Here is an 18,873-nt window from a genome sequence, read left to right as displayed (position 1 = left end):
CTCCTTTTGATTGATTGAAAGAAATGAGAAGCTCTGTAATCAGCGGAATTAATAAAATGTGGTGTCCTAGGGCTTCCTGCTCCTTTCCAGAGACTGGTAGCATCATATGAGTGATTTTTGGGGTAGCTTTTACAGGTGGCAGCTGGTAGCAGGTACTGGGGCAATTTAAAAACGCTCTGCTTCTTGTAGACTGGATCAAGGGAAATGAGGCAATTCCTGTAATGCTGCTAAGTTGGCAAGAGAACTTTAATACTACTCTGCAGCTGGCTGAGTAGTATCAAGTTGATCATAATTAATGTTAACATTCAAAGTACAGTCCCATCTAAAAGTAGCCATTACTAATGTTCTATTAAGATAGATACTGTACATAGCATATGGTGTCTGAGCCTTGAAGCAGTTGCATCTGGCCTCATCTAAATCCTGCATAACAATATACGTGGGTTGAGCCCTTGAATTAACTGTTCTGTTCCTTCTTTATTTTCAAGATGCTTTCTTTTTCCATTTGATAATTTGAATTTAATTTTTTAATTTAACTGGATTAATTAATACACTTCTACTTTTGCAGCTATGTTGTGATGCACTGCCTTTGAAAAGTGTTCCTCTTGCTCTATCACTTTCCCTCTAGCTATTTAAGGATGGTTTCTGATGAAGATCAACACAAGACTGAGTGCTTGGCCTGGATTTTGGACCTTTGAGCATGCCCCAGCAGGCTGTTTGCAGCCACTAGATGGCACATTGCAAAAGACTCTATATCCTGAATAGCAGCTTGATGTTTTGGGTCTGTTAGTATGATTAAAGGATAAATAATATTAAATGTGCCTTTAATAGGAGAAAATGCACAGCATTTACAACAGTGATTAAGTTCTATTAAACAGTTGTTATTTTGGACACAGCATGATTAGTACATTCAAACCACTTCATTTCCAGGCTTTAGCACCTTGGTCATTACTAACTTAAATCATAAAGTTCAGTGAATCACGTTGTAAATAGTTTTATTGGTTCCATGATGGGAAAAAAAAAAAAAAAAAGAGGTTTGTGAAATTCCTTGATGACTTAAATTTACATATTTCCTAAGCCACCCTACCAATGTTTTCTGTTCTTTACTTGGTTATTCATCACTAAAGAAATTTTAAACTCTATTTCTGTTTTGCAAATGCTGAGAACAACATGCCAACTGAGAGCAAAGGGTTGTATTCCTAGAAGAAGTATGCTAAATGGAGAGAGATGGAATTTTGCACTCATCTGCACACTGCTGCCAACATGCCAGAGCTATCTGAGGGAGGAATTACCTCCAGGGATGAGAGTGGAACTGCTCTTACAGCTCCTGGGGAAAGGTCCGTGTTTACATATATGCTGATGTCTATTGGATAATACACAGGACCTTCATTTTTCAGTCTGCAGTGGTATTGGACAGCAATCTTCTCCTCTTTCTTTGTTGTTTTTGATTCTCAGTTCCATCTTTGTGGTAGGTCTCCATTCACTCCATCCAAGTCACTGAGAATTTTAGTGTAAGTTTTAATATAATTTTAGAATATATCACTTAGGCCTGTCTTGTATTCTCCAGACAGTTCTGTTTTCATTAAGCTGTATTCTAGTCCTATTGGCTTGTATTTTGTTTTCTGAAAATAGATTTTTTAATCTTTTCAAGATTTTTTTTTTTTTTTTTTGTCACCGTAGTATCATCAGGCTTCCTTCAAAGCATTTTTAATCAAGAAAAAAAAAAAAAAAGATCTAGATATATTTCAAGATTTCAATGCTATAGAACAAGGGTTTCTTTAAATTCATTTTAATAGCTTTTAAGAGACTGGGAACAAATATTTGGTCTCTACAAGCCAACACCAGGATAAAAGGCATGCTGGCTTAATCCTGTTTTGGCTTTAAAATTGTCATCTGTTCTTTTAAGTTTGTTTATGATTTCAGAGCTTGATTAAGTGACTTCTGCATCACTTACATGCCACTTTACAAATTTGTTGAGATGTTTATGGTCTGAAGTGCCTTTCTCAGAAGTAAGCTATTTTCTTTGTTGCATTAGCCTGCCTAAAATTCTTCTAATTTTCTGTTGTGGTCAAGTGTTGTAGAAATGCATATGTTTACCAGGATAAGTCCTTCATATTCTCTTCTATGTACATGTGTGTGTGTGTGTGTCTGGGCAAGGCAAGGCAAGACAGCACCATAACTCCAGGGAAAATGGAGGAGGTGACTGCGAGTCACCCACTTACTCACTGGCATATGCTGTGGGAAACCTATATTTTGTGGTTTTGTAGTGCACTTGCTTTTTAGACAAGGCAGGCAAGGAGGCAGAAGTCCCCTTCTCATTAACAAATTTATCACTTACAACTCTTATGTAAAACAAACTTAGTGTCAGCTCCAAAACGAAGAGCTGCATTGGAAATCACACCTAACTACAGCAGGTGCTGAGCTGGCAGTTTCACAGAAGATTGTGAAATTTGATCACACAATGGGAAATAGAGCCACTCCTTGAGGGCAATATCTGGAAACATAATGGGGAACCACCCTTCAAAGGTGATCTGTGTAATAATGGGGCTTAGAAACACTTTCTACCTGCTTTGCTTAGAAAATTATGAACATTTTTAATAGTGCTACTGGTTTTTGCACAAGCACACTATATTTAGCTGTACCTCAACTAGTCCTGTGCTCAGACACACCCAAGGCAATAAAATGCCCAGTGTGCACTTGCTGCTGCCATCACTTCAAGGTGGAAACTATTAATGAAATTGTCCGTTCTCTTTATGTCCTGGTATTATTGTTAGTTTCTCCTCTCTGTCTACAGGTTACATCCTCTCACCTGGCTTCTTCTGAAAACTGGGCATTTGGAAACCCCTTGAGTATATTTGCTGCAGCCTTTTTCTGGTACGTCTCTAGCTCATACATGCTAATGAACATGCAACACCCAGCATTACTGCATTGACCCCATGACACTTGGTTCTACTTCATGTCTTTCTTCTTTCTTCTCGAGATTGCCATAAAGATTGCACCTGTGCTCCTGCATGTACTTATGCACACCACAGCCTCTGAATAATGTAGACTCATAGGAAAGACTTCAAAGAATCATAACACAGCCGTTTTAAACGGCTGGGAGGAGAGGCTGATGGGAAATGTTATAAGAATTCAGCATTTCCTGCTTAGCTAAGCAGTAATTTAGAAGGACATGTAAACTATGTGCAAGTATTTCAAAGAAAACAAAAAGCAAACAAAAGCTATGCACACTGCCCTGATGTTGCAGACAAAGAGCAAGGAAGGGAGAGGTTTGCAGCAAGCTGTCTGCTCGAGTTTGTCATTTTGTTAGGCACTCACACATCGTGATCAGGGTAATGAAAGTATTTGGGCAGATTTGGATATTATTTGATAGCCGTAAATGCTAAGGGGAAGAAGGTGAATGGATTAGCAGTGACCTGAGCAAGTCATTGTGTGAATGAGATCAATTACTCAGGAGTTCATTAGTGAAAGAAAATATATATCCTTCCTTCTCATGCTATGGATATTTTATTGGATTCCTATCATATATCAAAGCAAAACACGGATTCTGTCTTTCAGAGGCAATGATGGGTTAACACCAGACTCTCCTTTCTGAGATTTTTCCACAGCAACTGTGCTTGTCAGGCCAAGGAAACTATCAAATACAAAGGGAACCAGTGATCAGCAGGTATCAGAACTGTCTTGGCAGTTGGAAAGAAAATTCTGCAGGTCAGTGCATTCTAACATTTTACAGATGAAAAGTGCAATGCACATTGCCTAGTCTCCCAGTAACTAGCATAGTAAAAGAAAGAATAAAGATTCTGAAGAGCTTGTGTGCTATTGTAGAGTGAAAATCATTCGCATTCACTCTCAGTGAACCAGTATGATTCAAAAGGCATTTCAGAAATGCAAGAGACTTTGGAAAACTTTTTCAGGCTATAACAGTACAAGTCATTTAAAACAAAGTTAAGTGGCATTTATAGTCTAAATGATCGGTCAGAATCCAACCTCAACTTTTGGTATCGAGTGCTTGATATGGCAAATTGTCTTTGAAAATGTATATGCTAATAGACATCCAAAAAGTCCAGTATCTTGAACAGTTTGGTCATTAAGAGGCCTATGTGCTGCTGAAAATTGGTTCCTGCAGAATAAGGATTAAACATTTAACTATATTGGGGTTTGAAAAGGAATATCTTGGTATTGAGAGTCCAAGAAAATTAGACTCTTGTATTAATTATTACTTTAATGATAAGAGAAAATCAGTCATGCTAACTTAACTATGCCAAGATATTTAAAGAAGCTCACAGTTGACAGATGGAAGAGACAGAAGTGTATTTACAGTGACATATATAATAGAAAAAATCTCCATAACACAAGGGGTACATAAAATAAATCTTTAATTCAATCATATACACATTATAGGGCACAAGGCTTCAACTCTTCACAAGAGAATATTGCTATTCCTGCCATGACCTTGTAGATTTTAATCTTACATAAATAACAATGGGACGGATGTTCTAGGAAAAAAAGTATTTTACATTTATAACAGAATGGGCTGTAAATAAATACATTTCAAAGTGATAAAATAGGCTGACAGTATGTGATTTGTCCCTAATCATGCAACACATACCGTGCTGAGTGCCCACGGAGTACACAACAATCTTATGTACATGCTGAACACAGAGGCCTGTATGCTCATACAGAGGTGAGTATTCATATGTGCTGTGGTGATACACAGATACAGGCATGAAATCAGGTACACACAGTCTCCTTTCTTCCTTCTCCATACACACCTCTCTTCTTTCTCACTCACTGCAGATTTTGGACATTACATACAGAGCTTGAGAAATGATGTAGTTGGGGAAAATTTACCCCTGTGCAAACAGAAAATCTAAAGATACCTGGAACTGTTGAAAAGCCAGAGGTTACTGGCTTGTCTTACTGCTGGGGTAACAAAATTACCTGCTAGAACAGCCCTGTTAGGCAATTCTATTGCTGCTATCAACTGAATGATTTTGTTTGTAGGTAGCGTGTCCTTTTCCACAGAGTAGGCCCGTCTCTCAACAGCTGCCTCAGCAAAACTTGTGTCTTGCTCACACTGCAGTCCTACCAGATACAGTAGTGTTTCGCTTGTCTCTGTATTATTAGCATATGCGTGTCCCATTTTCCAAGCATATGCGTGTCCCATTTGCCCAGCATAAGCCTGTCTCATTTGCCCAGGAAGGGAAGGTGTGCAGTTTGAACAAGGATGAAGACCAGGTGTTGAGGGCTAGAGTTATTGTCAGGACTCCCAGGAGGTTGAGTATAAATCCAGCTTTGGCCTATAACGATAAAGGAGAGGGGTTATTTGTTGAATTTAATATTTTTTCCTTCCGTGCTGATTAGGATTGTTTGAATGGTTTGATTATTTTTTTCTGGCATGTAGGACTTTCTCATCTGACGTGGTATTGGTATCTAATGCTACCTTGAATCAGTTTTGAATTGGAAAAGTTATCAAGAGACTTGACATCCTTGTCTATATTGAGAATGGACGTCAGGGCAGCCTAGTGAAATGTGTTAGGCTTTGCCCTAGTCCCTGCAGAAGGATTGTACAGGTCTCTTTGTCATCCCTATGATCTACATTTGGGCTTTTGAAACAGTTATGTGTTGCCATTTCTGATTGACAGCAAGCTCCTGTTGGAACGTCTTCCAGAGACCTTGGTTGTTTTTTAAAAACTCAGTAGCATCTTCATAAGGCTCTAAATATAGATTAGCAAGAGTGACTCTAACAATTCATACATGTATGTTCTTTTTTCCATTTGTCTTCAGTAGAGTACAGTGAGTTTTCCAACACTCTTTCAAGAAGAACAAATAATAGGAAATGGAAAGATCAAAACTACTGATGAAAGTTATGAAAAGAATGTGCTTTTGCTCACCATATCTATAACCTTGAGATGTCCATAGGAGAAGACGATGGCATTAGGGGGAGTGGCCACTGGCAGCATGAACGCCAATGATGCGGAAAGTGTACAGGGCAGCATGACATAGAGTGGATGGAGGCAGATATTTTGAGCCTATGCAAGAAAGGAGAGCACGGATGATGGTTTATGATATACAAAAGTGCACAGAAATCTTTTGTCAGAATACTGATTGCATTTGTCCATGTCAGAAATCTTTTTCTTCCACATATGCTGTAGGAACTCATATTTTGGTTCTGTTTTAGGAACTTTTATTTGGTGTCTTTGTGCAGCAAAAACAAGAATTGTTTTTGTGGCCAGTGCTTTGTGTTTGTGATTGTGGAATCTTAATCCCTGCTGTGGTATAAATTAATAATAATGTTTGTGTTCAACTCTAAGACCAGGCAAGAGTATAAAGTGACTTCAAACTGATTAAGAAAGGAATTAAGTTATCAGTGGAAAATGGGTAGCCCGAACTCTGAAGATGAGTGTGTCATTTTAGGGATTAGCTGGAGTCTGTGGCCTATGCAAAAAGATTTTGGTGGAGCTTATTCCAGTTTCTCTATGGAACCACCTTTTCATGCTGCAAAACTATGTCTACCCCAAAACAGGAGTCTCCTGTGGAAATGCAAAAGTCTGAATTAGGTCATAGAGCCTGAGTAATGCTATCACCTTCAGAGACTTGTGGAAAGCTAGTGGTTGGAGTGAAATACAGTAATGGAATGTTGCAGGGAAACAAATGCTGCTGCTGCTGTCTCTATGCAGAACAAACACGGAAAAAAAAAAAAAAACAAGTACAGCTGGCAGTGACCTCATGAGGTTGTTTAGGCCAGAAGGCAAAGTCTAATATGCCAATGAATTTAATCCCTTTGCTTTTCCCCAGCAATGGTTTTAAGAAAGGTTGAATGAAGCACATAGTGTGTGAGTTTCTGTATGCATGCGCATGTATACATGTATGTATGTTGTAAGTCTTCTCTCCTGATTAGATGCATGACCAGTGCTTGGCTGTGTCAGCCAGTTATTTATTTATTTGTTATCATTGAGCATACATCTGCTCGGAGCAGGGATGAAAGCTGTTCTTATAAGAGCATTTTGAAACACTGGAACTTACCATTGTAGCCAGAATAGGGAGAAAGAGGGTAGTAGTGGCCACATTGCTGGTGCACTCAGTGAAAGTAGCAATAAGGAGACACAGCAGGAGAGCAATGGCTGGATGAGGAATTTCCTGCAGAGGGGTCAATTTTGTGCCTAACCATTCAGACAGACCAGATTCCTGTAAGAGAGGAAAGATGCCTGTCAGGATTGTAGGCTGCGGAAGAAATACTCACATTGCAGGCCAATTGCATTTCTCTTACCAATTCTACCCTCCCTTCTTATGGAAGTTCCCATGTAAACTGCTTTCTGTAGGAAAACATGTAGAGGCCTTGCTAAAAATAAATATGGTTTACCTTCTAAAGCATTTAAAAGAAGAAGATACTGTCTTTACAATGCATTAATGATAGCAAATAAGTATTTCTCTATTGAGGCTGTTGGTTGTACATAAACAATATTCTTCATGTCCTCCCTATTTAATATCTGGATGTTTGAAAAAATTTGGAGACCCGTCCTGGGCACCTTAGCTCCTCATGCCTGCCACATCTATTAAGTTTTGTTGAATAGTCTTTGATGTATTGGGGTATTTTCTTAATCATCCACTTTTCTCGAAAGACAGTTAACTGTGCTACTTTCCTGTACCACTCTGGTTGCACAGGTAACAAAACAGATCTGTTATTATCACAGGACTCCTCCCGAGGATGGTGAAGTCTCTTACTGCCACTAGCTGAGGAAATGCACATTGGTGCTACCAGCATGCCCTCTTGTGTTCCAGGAGAGCATATGTGAAAGGTAAGACAGAAAATACCCATTAAGACAAACACCAGGTAAGCAGAGGAATGTTACCTCGCTGCCTTTGGCTAAGGCAAAACCACCTCCCAGCAGCAATACAATGTTCCATGGCATTTTCTGGTGAACTGATGTCCAGTCCAAGAGAGCTGGGGGTGCTCGGACCTTTGGCTTGCTGCCTAAAATTCAGAAAGATTTTGTAAACCATATAATAATCTCCAAAGAAAGGAGTACTTGTCAGAGCAAGAGGTGAGTTTAATCTGAACATGAGGAAACTTTTCTGTCAGCAAGATAAACTAGACTCTGGAATTATCTCCTAAAGCTAATGATGGGAGTCTCATCAACAAAGATTTTAAAAATTGACTTGCAAAAATACTAATGAATAATCTGTAGTTGCTCCAAGAAGCATAGCAAAGTAGATGAAAGGTAAGAGTGGGTTAGAAGTATAGCAACATATCCACAGAACTGTGTGTGTTTCTGTTAAGTCACGTATTCTCTGCTAAAGCCTTCTGTTTCAGAAGCTTTTAGATATGTGCATACTGGTGTCTGGAACACTGCTGGGTTACGTTTTATACTTAATTAAATCATAAGAAATAGAGAACTTTTATGAAATTAAAACTATAAGAAATAGAGAAGTTTTATGGAATAAAAGCCTTGAGTAGGCTAAAGCATATAACAGTACCTATGGAGCAAGAGCAGTTTGAGATTTCCTTTGTGAATGTTAAATGTAAAACTTCTGGTCTACCTATTCTGAGAGTTGATTTTTGATGCCTTTAGTAAGCTTACCTGCTTGTTGTCTGTCTGTAGTGTTGGTAGCAAATTCAGAAGGGATGATGAACAACAAAATTGAAATGAAGATGGCAACTGTAGCATCAGTAACAAAGCTACAAAAGAAATTTCAGTGAAAATTTATTTTAATTTATTTATTTTAATTTATTTATTTTAATTTATTTTTGACTAATTTTCAGTGAGAAAATTAGTAGTGTTTTAGGTGCATGAGGAACTGAACAAATTGGATAATGCCACAAATGAAAATTTTACTTCTAAACTTGTGATGCTAGCATGAGATTAATTCACGGACTAGGCAGGGATAACCCCAGCAGGGAATCTGCATGAAATATCATTTAGGAAGTGAGAAATAAGGCTATGCTTCATAATTCTATTGTTGCCTGATTTATTTTTGTTTAAAGTGAGGAAGAAAAGTGGTGATACCTTGTGTCATTTTTGTTGAAGAGAACAGTTGCCCAACCTGGTATGAACCCAGGCTCTCTGGTAAACCAGAGCAGTACCAACAGTATGAAGAGGACTGAAACTGCTATCTCTGCAAACTTCATCGAGCCCAGTTTCTTGTGCTCTTCCTTGATAATCGTAAAGGCCTGTTGCTCCTTAGCCTTTGCAGAAGGACTTTTATCGCAACCAAAATTCTTCTGAAAACTATAAAAAGTGAATAGAAAATATTAAAGAAATTTTGTAGATAGCTTAAGAGTCAAGAATCCAAATTTTATAACTCAACCATATTGTATTACATATGTATTTATGCATGTATTTAGTATGTATTTATCTCTATATAAAGTATTGCAACATCAGCAGCCATAGCTGTAGATAGTAACTGCATTGTATCGTGTGCTGCCAAGATTCAAAAAGAACCTTTCTGCCCCTAAAAGCTCATGATGTAAATGCAAACGTGGTGCTATCTGGACACACAGGGAAATAACGACAATATTAATACAATTGATGTTATATGATCATCAGGATGTAAACAGTTGCCAAGCTTTTTGAAAATTACAGTAAAGGAGAATTTAAAAATAAGAATTTGAAGAATAAAATACTATTTCAGGTGTTAACAAAGCTCTTTCCAAATAAAATAAGAGGTTGAGGATAATACAAAAGTGAAAGTCTAAGTATAAAATAGGTAGGCAATGCAAACTGGTTGCAGGGGGTGATTAGCATTGGGAACTGACACAATATTAATCCTCTAGGTCTACAGCAGCTCTTGTCACAAAGGTAAATACCAGCTGTATGCAGAAATCAATTTCCTGGTTTGAAGCATAGCATTCTTTTAGGGCATGAAGCAATGCTGCAGAACAGGTTGTATGCAGTTATAGCTCCATTTTTCCATCTACAGTGTGTATTTAACAGGGATTTTATTTTATTTATTTATTTATTTATTTATTTATTTTGAGAAAAAGTTGCAGTATTTTAACAAACACTTAATAAGCTGTTGTGGTAGTCTCTGTTGGCTGTGACTGTTAAATTTCAAACACAGGCTCATCATTAAAAGAGTCACTGGTGGTACAATGTGTAATGAGTACTTAATAATAGACCTGTCAGCTAGGCTATAGTATGTAAAGTGTACTTACTCAAAGCCCAAGTACAGTATTTGCAGCCAAATCCAAGCCAAAATCAGCAACACGACGGCGGTGGGAAAAGCAAAAGAGAACCAAGAGGCAAAGTTGATGATGTTACCGTTGCCAGGAAAGATCCTGCAAAATGTAGAAGGCTGTCAGCATTCAAAACCCTGGAGTCTCTTCTGTATTTAATTAATGATTCAGATAAAAAGAAGGTGCTTTGAGGCTCCCTAAGGAAAGTAAGCTAACGACCTTGCAAAGTTACGAAATAGATATTTCCCTTCTCTGTATTGGCTAGAAGTCAGCTGTGGCAGAAAGATGCAGCTTAGTGGGTATGTAGTCCCAAATTGAACCAGACTTACTCATCAACTTGTCCTTTCAGTACCAGATTTGGTGTTGTCCCAGTCAGAGTTGCAATCCCTCCAATGCTGGCTGCGTAACAAATAGAGAGAGACAGTCCCTTGGAGAGTTTCTTGTGCTTCTTGTCTTGAAGATTTTCGTTTCTCTGTGTGTCTTCCTCGATCGTCAGAACATTGCTATCACCTAGGTCCCAAAACAGGAACAAAAGAGTTACAGGAGCTAGGTTGGATAGGACAACATCTCATGTCTGTTAAATTCAGCCCTTGAAAGCTGGGATGTAATGGACTCAAAGGTGAAGGAGTCACATATTAAGTGGTATATCAAAGCCATAAATTAGGAGGTATATCAAAAGCTTTGATATCGTATATCAAAGAGTTAACGATGCCAGCCTCTTAATATGAGCCTCAGATAATAAGGCTCATATAATCTGAGGCTCATATTAAGAGGCTGGCATTGTTAACTCTTTGACGTGCTGGTCATTTTTCACTGGTTGTCAGTGAAAATAACAGTTTTTCAGTGATGAAGTCTGAATACACTGCTGACACTTCTCAGTGAATGAGAACTTTGAACTGCACACAGCGGGGAGAGAAAAGAGTTCAAAGAGGTACAACAGAGCCACGAGAGATGGACTGAAGGTAACTTGTTCTGCACTGAGGTTTACGTGCAGAATCACTAGAGCTAACTCAAAGATGGGACGAGGGTGAGAGATTGTTGCATGATTATATATATATAATTAGAAAGATCATTTTAATTTCTAACCTTCAGGCATGAAATAGGCCAGAAGTTTACCCTCACGAATTCCCTATTATCTGGTAAATTACACAGTAGATTATAATTGAGCTAACATAAATATACAGGAAAATATCAAACCTAATGTAAAATCTTCAGCTAATGGAGAATTTATTTATTTTATTGATCAGTTGTTATTTCTTTATGTTTGTAATTTATTTCGAACTTCAATCAAGTCAGTATATCTTACTGTTTTTTCATCTGATTCATAGAAGAGCCTCACAAATGCTGTATGATACGGTCAGGATGCTTTAGGTACGTTCTTTTAGAATTTAATAGCAACTGTTATGCCATTGAGGAAGATGGAGGCCATCCTTCATCACCCTGAAGAGAAAAATGCCCATAACCCATTCACCTTTTTGGTCTGTTTCTGTGAAGTTATTTGGTTTAGTTGGCTCTTCTTGCAGTTCAAAGGCTTTATTGATGTTCTCAGGCTCCTGGCCAGCTCTTTTAAACTCCATTTCTGACTTATGCAACTGATCCAACACTGCCTGTGCTATCGGCACCATCATGGCAGTGGTGGCTGTGTTGCTGATCCACATGGACAGGAAGGCAGTCACAACCATGAAACCCATGAGAAGCCTGAAATGAAAAGGTTTGAAAAAGCCAATTCAAAACTCAGGGTTTCGGCGCCCTTTTCTGTTGCAAAGCACTGGTTACAAATGCTAGGTATGGAAAATACTCAGCAATTCACATCTAGCACCTCCTCTTAGCTTAGTCTGCTTTGCGAATGATACAGTGAAGATTAAACTTTTTTTTTTTTTTTTTCTCATTTATTTAATTATTTGTTTGCATTTTCACCAATTGTACTTTTGCATTTGTATAACTAGGAAAGCAGGAGCTGACATCAGTTTATCTGGCCAGTATCCTGCTTAGTTTGCATGCTTCAGAGGAAGATATCCCATCTCAATAACACGTATTAATCTATTATAATATATTTTGAAGAGGAATTGCAAACCAAGTTTGATCCCAAGTGGCAATCAGTTTAAATCCGAAGGAAAATGATCTCTCTTTTTTGGGGGTAGATTTATCCTACCTCTATCATTTAAGAGTCTCATCTTACTCATGTAAAATTCTAATCCTTGTTTCAGTATTACTCTGTTATTTGTCTCAAAATTATTCTTTAGATGAGATGTAGATTATATATCAGATGAAAAGGGCTTTATCTTGTCTGCATTTTTGTTCTATTGCTTTGTAATTTCCTTCCGTATTTCCTCTTCTTATGGTCTGGGACAAATTAAATAAGGCAATGTAGCCTCTGCATAGCTTAAAGCTCTAGTCTGGCAAACATTTGTTGTTTCCAAAACAAGCATCCTCGTATTTTCTCTCCTCTGTGCAATCGATATAACATTTATAGAGTACATGTTTTCTACATCTCAGCTATAGCTTCTCCTGCTTGTCCAGGGCTGTACTTCTGCCCAAGCCCAGTAGCACCCCTGACTTTTCAGAACTGCTATTTCTCCACCTAATGCCATTTGGAATTCAAAACAGAGGCACAGGGCTGTAACACTTCAAAGGATCCCCATTTGCAGGGTTTTCTCATGCACAATCCAACTCTCTTGGACCATAGAAAAGTGTTTTTAGGATATGATTTGAAGCTTCACATAGGAGGCTTCAGGCAGAACTCTGATAGGAACTAAAGCCACAAAGTCCTTTATCCCACCTCGTTTTCAGGACTGTTACTCACAGGGCTGGTTTGACACCAGTGATTAGCAAGACCCGCAGAGCAATGCGCTTGTGTAGGTGCCACTTCTCAATAGCAATGGCCATCAGCAGTCCCCCAATAAAAAGCATATTGGTGTCCTTCAAATACTCCCTGCAGACCTGCAACATGGAGCAAGGGAGAGGAAAAAAAGTGATAAGAAGCCAATGTTTAGAGGGAAGGTGTTTTCCGAGGGAGAACCTTGTCCTATAGACACTAAAGCGCTAATGATGGATTGTGTCTGGTCAATGAATTTGCTTTGATTTCAGATTAGCAGCTCCACCCAGAGTTCATGATAGGTACATGAAAGCTCTGTTCCGCGAAGGTGGCAGGTGATTGATTGCCCGTATAACGTTAGTGCAGTTTTCTTCCCTTTGCTCCCAACTCTGGAAATCACCCCAAAATAAGAGATGACCGACAAACACATAAACAAGCAAGACCCGCATCTCTTACTGTTGTTGAATCCATGATATTCATGAGTGGGAAGAGCAGGACGGGAAAGAGTGCTGTGACAGCCAACGGCAAGGCTTCTGTGCACCAAAACAGTGCCATCAGGATGATAACGTAACCACATCGGGCCTCCTGATAGAAGGAGAGTACACGCAATCAGAACAGACTGTACGTCTTGCTTAGCCTTTGAGAAAGCAACAGCCCATAATTATATTCATTGCCTGATAAAGGGATTTGGGAAAAGGTTATTTTCTGTCTTGCTCTCCCATCTGTCCCCCTACCTGTGCAGATCCTAATCAAATGACTAACTATTCAACAACCTTGTCAGAGCTGTTAGGAAAAGACTGGGTGGGGCCTTCAATGGGGAAAGACAAGAAACTTAGGAAAAGAAACAAATTGATGACTTTGAACCCTTTCTGATAAGGGATTGGCAGTCCCCGCACAGATTTCTTGATTTTACTGGTTCTAATATTTTCTTCTTATTTATTCCTGTCTTTGAGTTTGATCTGGTCAAGGTTTCTCTACGTTTTTTCTCTGTGTGTCTCAGGACATGTCCAGATGAAGCCCAGTTACCTTCAGCAGCCTGGATTCCTTGAACTGTAAATATTTTTATTTTTTATTGCCTTTTTAGCTTTACAGACTTTGAAATGCTCGCTGATGAACTGTTCACAGATCAGTTTCAGCTTCCATTGAATATGAGTTATTTCTCTGGAGAAAATACAATGCCCTGTTTCATGGTACTCTTTTTTTTTTTCCCCTCTGAGAAAACACTGATTTAGTTTTGCTTTGGATAACCACTCCAAATTTTATATAAAAATATTTAACCCAGTCTCAGACATTAGAAGGATTCAAAATAACATATCATAACAGCATATTACATGGCAGTTGAAAAAAAGCAAGGGAAACTAACACTGCAGGATACAGTGCTTTCCTAATTTTTGAATCAGCAAAATAGTGGGTGCCAGCACTGATCAGAGCATAAGATTTGGAAGAAAAAAGTGGTTGCATGGTCTTGGATCAAGGATACCCACTTAAAGTATGCTGGACAGAACAAATGGAAGTGTACTGATGCTTATTGAGAAAGCAGCGAAGAAAAACTGATGGAAAATGCAATGGGTAGACGACAGAGGATCAAACCAAGGAGCTGGCAGGGAGGATCAAACTGGTGGTGCTTTAGGATGTGCTCAGAACTTCTGAATGTGGCCTGGAAGCTAAAGAGCTGGTGAAGGAAAAGGATGAACAGGCGAGCTTCTGGAGGGAAGAAGATTAGGTGTTTAGGTAGCAAATTACCAGAGCAGCATGGTAGTAGGAACCTTCCCGTTTTGATGATCCTTTTTTTTTCTTTTTTTTCTCTCTCTCTCTTTTTTTTTTGTTAGTAAGGGACACCAATAGGAGCCTTGGAACATGTATCATGTTCACAGTGCTGTTTTCCAGTCTGCTGTGAACAGGCTCACAGTAAAAGCTGGGATAAGGCTATTCACAAAGCCAGTGGTCCGTCCTATAAGGAAAACTGCTTTCTCATTCCTCTGTCTTTAGATGAAATCCTTAGCATTGTCCCGTCATTTATAATAGTTTAGTGTCCAGTGCTGTGTCACTATAGGACAGGTTAACAGCTCAACAGAATATAAAAACATAAAATTCCATCAGATAAATGATCTATTTATGGCTCTGCATGCTGAAGTACCAGCTTTTCTGACATAGCAGTACCACAATGCACAGTTCTAACACCGGAAATCTTCTTGCAGTTTACAAGGGCAAAAGCGTGTCCAGAACATTTAAACCTTTGTGTTGTAGCTGCCTACACAGAAACCAGAGAGCCATTTTCAAATAGGAACTGAACCAAGACTGACAAGTCATTCCACTGACTGACAATACCGACGACTTACTGTAAGATAACAATGACTCTAGCAAATAAGTATGAAGTAGTGGCCTCGGGAAAAACAACTCTATTTCCGGCTTCTTTAGAAGATATATGAGCCACATCTCTCTTAACATCAGTAACACCTTTGCCTATGCAAAGTTAAGTGAGAAAAAAAAAAAAAAAAAAGGCATTTTGTTTTTGTTTTTCTTCTTAGTAAGCTTTTAAGTGAGAGTTTAAACTATTTTATTTGCATAGCAGGAGAATAGGAGGGCATGCCTGATCAGTTACCACATTTCACCTCGTGCTAGTGCCAATCTGTTATTCTGGCTTGCAGTCCTCTGGCCATAGCTCCAGAAAGTCTCTGAAAACACCAAGAATAAGAGCTGCGAGGAAGAAGGAGCTTTGGGACAAGCCACACAGAAAGACAGGTAAGAGTAGACGGAGTGAAGGATGAAGCTTGGGGAAGGAGACCAGAAACTGGGAATGAGGAGGGATCAGGAGACAGGCGGGCAGGCAGAGATCAGATGAAAGAGGTAGGACTTGACATCCAAAGATGTGACAGGAGAGGCGATTGGGACTAGCTGTTTAATGATACTGGGGCTGGAATAAGAGACCTGAAGAGCAGAGATTAGATCTGTCTGCACGAAGCGAGTGGGAGTGGAAGAAAAAAGCCAGAGTGAAGAATAATCTGGATGCTGGCACTCTGCCTGCTCTCGGTGTTGCATTTCAATGATCAATGGTTCAGAAATACCTGCCCTACTACTACAGGTTTTTACAGTTAACTTCTTCTGAAGGAATCTTGAGTGATGTGTCTTCCAAAACTTGACATTTTATATTTTAAATCATTGCATGGAAAGATTATTACAGAAATAATGCTTAAAGAAAAGTGAAGTAGATTTCATTATTTCATTATGTATCAGGTTGCCTTGTCCATTTGACTGAGGAAAATGTCTCTTCTATCTGGCAACAACATGGTTGAGAAAATGAGAGAGAGAAAAATAATTAAAAGAGGATGTGGACTGGATACTTTTAGAAAATCAGAAGGGGGATTAGGATTGAGCCTTAGGAGGTAAATTAGATTCATGGTTATGAGCTTCAGCATAGAAAGTGCTTTGAAAAGTCAGGTTGGAAGCAAAAGTTAAAAGGTCATGTCACTGTGCATGCTTCTAGAATATCCAGTCACAGATGCATCTGCTCATCCATCGAGATCCTATTGCTATTATATCCCCCATTGTCAGTAGTCTATGGGGTCTGCTCAGAGCAAGAAGCTCTTCATGCTATAAATGAAGGAAATGCCTCTGAGAAAGAATCTGCATGTTCTCTTCAGCTCTGTCACTTAAAAGGAACAGCTCTAAGGAGAGATTTGACTCTCAAATTCAATTTAAAAGGTTCTTACCTTGGTATCAATAGCCAGAGGCAGAGGCAGAAACACAAGGGGCACTAGTACTATGATCAGGTATTTCCAGCAGGCTAGGGTCATCTGCCAGAAGCCAGCCATGGTGCTGGAGCTGGCCCAGTGCTGAAAGGCCTGAGCTCTGCTCCTGGGGACTATATAAGCCCTGGGGAATATTAAACATTGACCTCTGGCAGCTGGGTGTTGTTTTTGGAACTGTAATCAGAGAAAGAAGGAAGAGAACAAAGAAGGGAGGGGAGAGCAAAAGAGTGTCAGATCGGGAACTTTCTTAAGACAGCCTTTCTGATAACCGGTAAATCCAGGAGAGAATTAACTCCTTGTGGCCCATGTCATTTAAAAAAAAAAGCAGAAATGTTAAAGAATATTAAAGTTTTGGTCTTCCATAATGTCATCTTGGAATAGATATCTTCCATAAAAAGATAAACCATTCCCTCTACAATAGGTTAAAAATGTTTTTAAAATATTGTAGAATATTGGAAAACACAGCATATGTAACCCTCAGATATGGAGATTAGAAACAGCTACACAAAATGCCATGTAAACTTCGCTGTATCCTCTGAGAAATTCTTTGGGCAGCAAAATCCATCAGAGCAGAGCTCCTGTCACCAGATGCCACATCAAGTCCCCTTACAGAAAGGGACTTGCAGCCCTTACCAGGTGTAAGCAGGGTTTGCTGTGGCTGTGCAGGCTGAGGACCAGCCTCATGACAGTTTTCTTCTATCCTGTTTAAAGAGTAACAGAGGAAACGTTAAGGTCTGGTCAGAACTCAGCTCCTGCCACATGACAGCCCAGCAAGTTACAAGAAATGCTTAGGGCCAAGAAGGAAACTAATGTCTTCTGGCATAGCCTGTTGTATCTGAACAGATTGTGAAAGGTTTGGCTACAATGCAAAAATTTGTAAATACCAGGCTATATTTTTTCCACCTTTCTTATCTCTTATCTGGCATTTTTTTAGGTGCAGCTTTAGTAGCTTGCAGGATAATTTTTTTTTAATTGTATTTTTTAAATGGGTTGCTGGGAAATTACCGGCAATTTTTACACCTGTTGCAAGAAACTTCCAGTACAAGCAGTGAATTATTTTATTCTGTAAATATACAGGAACTGAGTTGAAGTTTTTAATTCCAAAGGGAGCATTCTGTTAGGGACACTTCAATGTCTTTATTTGGTAGATCATGCGAGTGCATGCTTCAGATAATGATGATAATGCTTCCATTTTGTTGGTATTAATTGTCACAGCTCTGTTTATAGCTTAGTCAAGCAGAGAGAGGGGAGAAGCAAAGACATTAGGTCATCTGACGTCAGCCCCACAAAGAGCTTCTGCTATTCCTCTCTCTCATCCTTTTCTGCTGGGGTTAGTCTCTTTTTGTTAATGTGCTTATGACTGAAAAACAAGTGGAGTTTCAGTTGCCAGAGCTGCAAACTCACGGATTTCTTGGCAGCTTGATTCAGGCACATTGCTCACAAGAAACAGCATCAGGTTAAATAACTGGATCCTGAGCTTTAGCATTTCACCCTTGGTACAAAAAGGACGAGAAAAAGCTTTCAAATGAATTATATTGCCCACATTTTTGCATCCACTTAATGTTGAATTAGTATTTGAAAAGGCGCAGTGACAAAATCAGCCAGTGGCAAAATAATTTTTCTCTGCTTTCTGTGATGTCCTAAGGTTGCAATCAATGTCAGAAAGGAAACCTCTCATTTTCACATCTCTGTAGCGTGAAGGCTGGCCTCCAGCTGCAGTGCTGTCTCTAGGAGGGATACAGCTCTGTAAAAGGACCTCAGCTAACACATTGTGCCTTTTGTTTCTGCTGCCGGTTATGTCCTGTTACTTCCAAAGATGCTATACTGCGCTTAGTCTGTTACTGCAAAACAAAGGGTTTGGCTTCAGGGGAAGTTCTTGGAGCTTCCTCCGTAGCCGTTAACAGTGGTGTGGTGTGGAAGGAGTGATGCTAGTTTACATTAATTTGGAACCACTCCAGTTTGTGTAAACTGGTTCATCCAATACTCTGAATTGTTGTTTGGGGATTTAACAAACGACTTAGCCTCTGCTTACAGCTCTGCTCTGCGAGGCAGACCAAACCCCTGACAAACCTAACAGCGCTGCCAAAACCTCTTGTGTGTTACACTTTGTAAGGCATTTTGTCCTTTAGGAAAAT

The 18,873-nt window shown here is 39.2% G+C and overlaps 1 protein-coding gene and 1 long non-coding RNA gene across 2 annotated transcripts in view; one reads left to right on the top strand and one right to left on the bottom strand.

Annotated features, from left to right (window-relative positions):
- Window positions 1-7,844, top strand: part of LOC311421395 — a 43,005-nt gene extending 35,161 nt beyond the window's left edge. Inside the window, exons 2-3 of the long non-coding RNA XR_014684852.1 lie at window positions 2,792-2,871; window positions 7,692-7,844. This is a non-coding gene — a long non-coding RNA (uncharacterized lncRNA). The remainder of the gene's footprint in view (window positions 1-2,791; window positions 2,872-7,691) is intronic.
- Window positions 4,200-16,901, bottom strand: SLC13A2 (solute carrier family 13 member 2). The gene is made up of 12 exons (XM_084493201.1): window positions 16,700-16,901; window positions 13,446-13,574; window positions 12,978-13,114; window positions 11,646-11,872; window positions 10,504-10,684; window positions 10,154-10,276; window positions 9,006-9,227; window positions 8,580-8,677; window positions 7,851-7,972; window positions 7,024-7,185; window positions 5,892-6,029; window positions 4,200-5,297 (listed from the first exon to the last, which is right to left on the bottom strand). Exons 1-12 carry the CDS (start codon window positions 16,799-16,801, stop codon window positions 5,121-5,123), a joined length of 1,818 nt encoding a protein of 605 aa, XP_084349327.1. The 5' UTR covers window positions 16,802-16,901; the 3' UTR covers window positions 4,200-5,120.
- Window positions 16,902-18,873: the final 1,972 nt, after the last annotated feature.

The sequence above is a fragment of the Aythya ferina genome (assembly GCF_964211825.1).
Source record: "Aythya ferina genome assembly, chromosome: 19".
Lineage (NCBI taxonomy): Eukaryota > Metazoa > Chordata > Aves > Anseriformes > Anatidae > Aythya > Aythya ferina.
The sequence above is the reverse complement of the archived record's forward strand: the minus strand, read 5'-3'. Positions and strand labels throughout refer to the sequence as shown.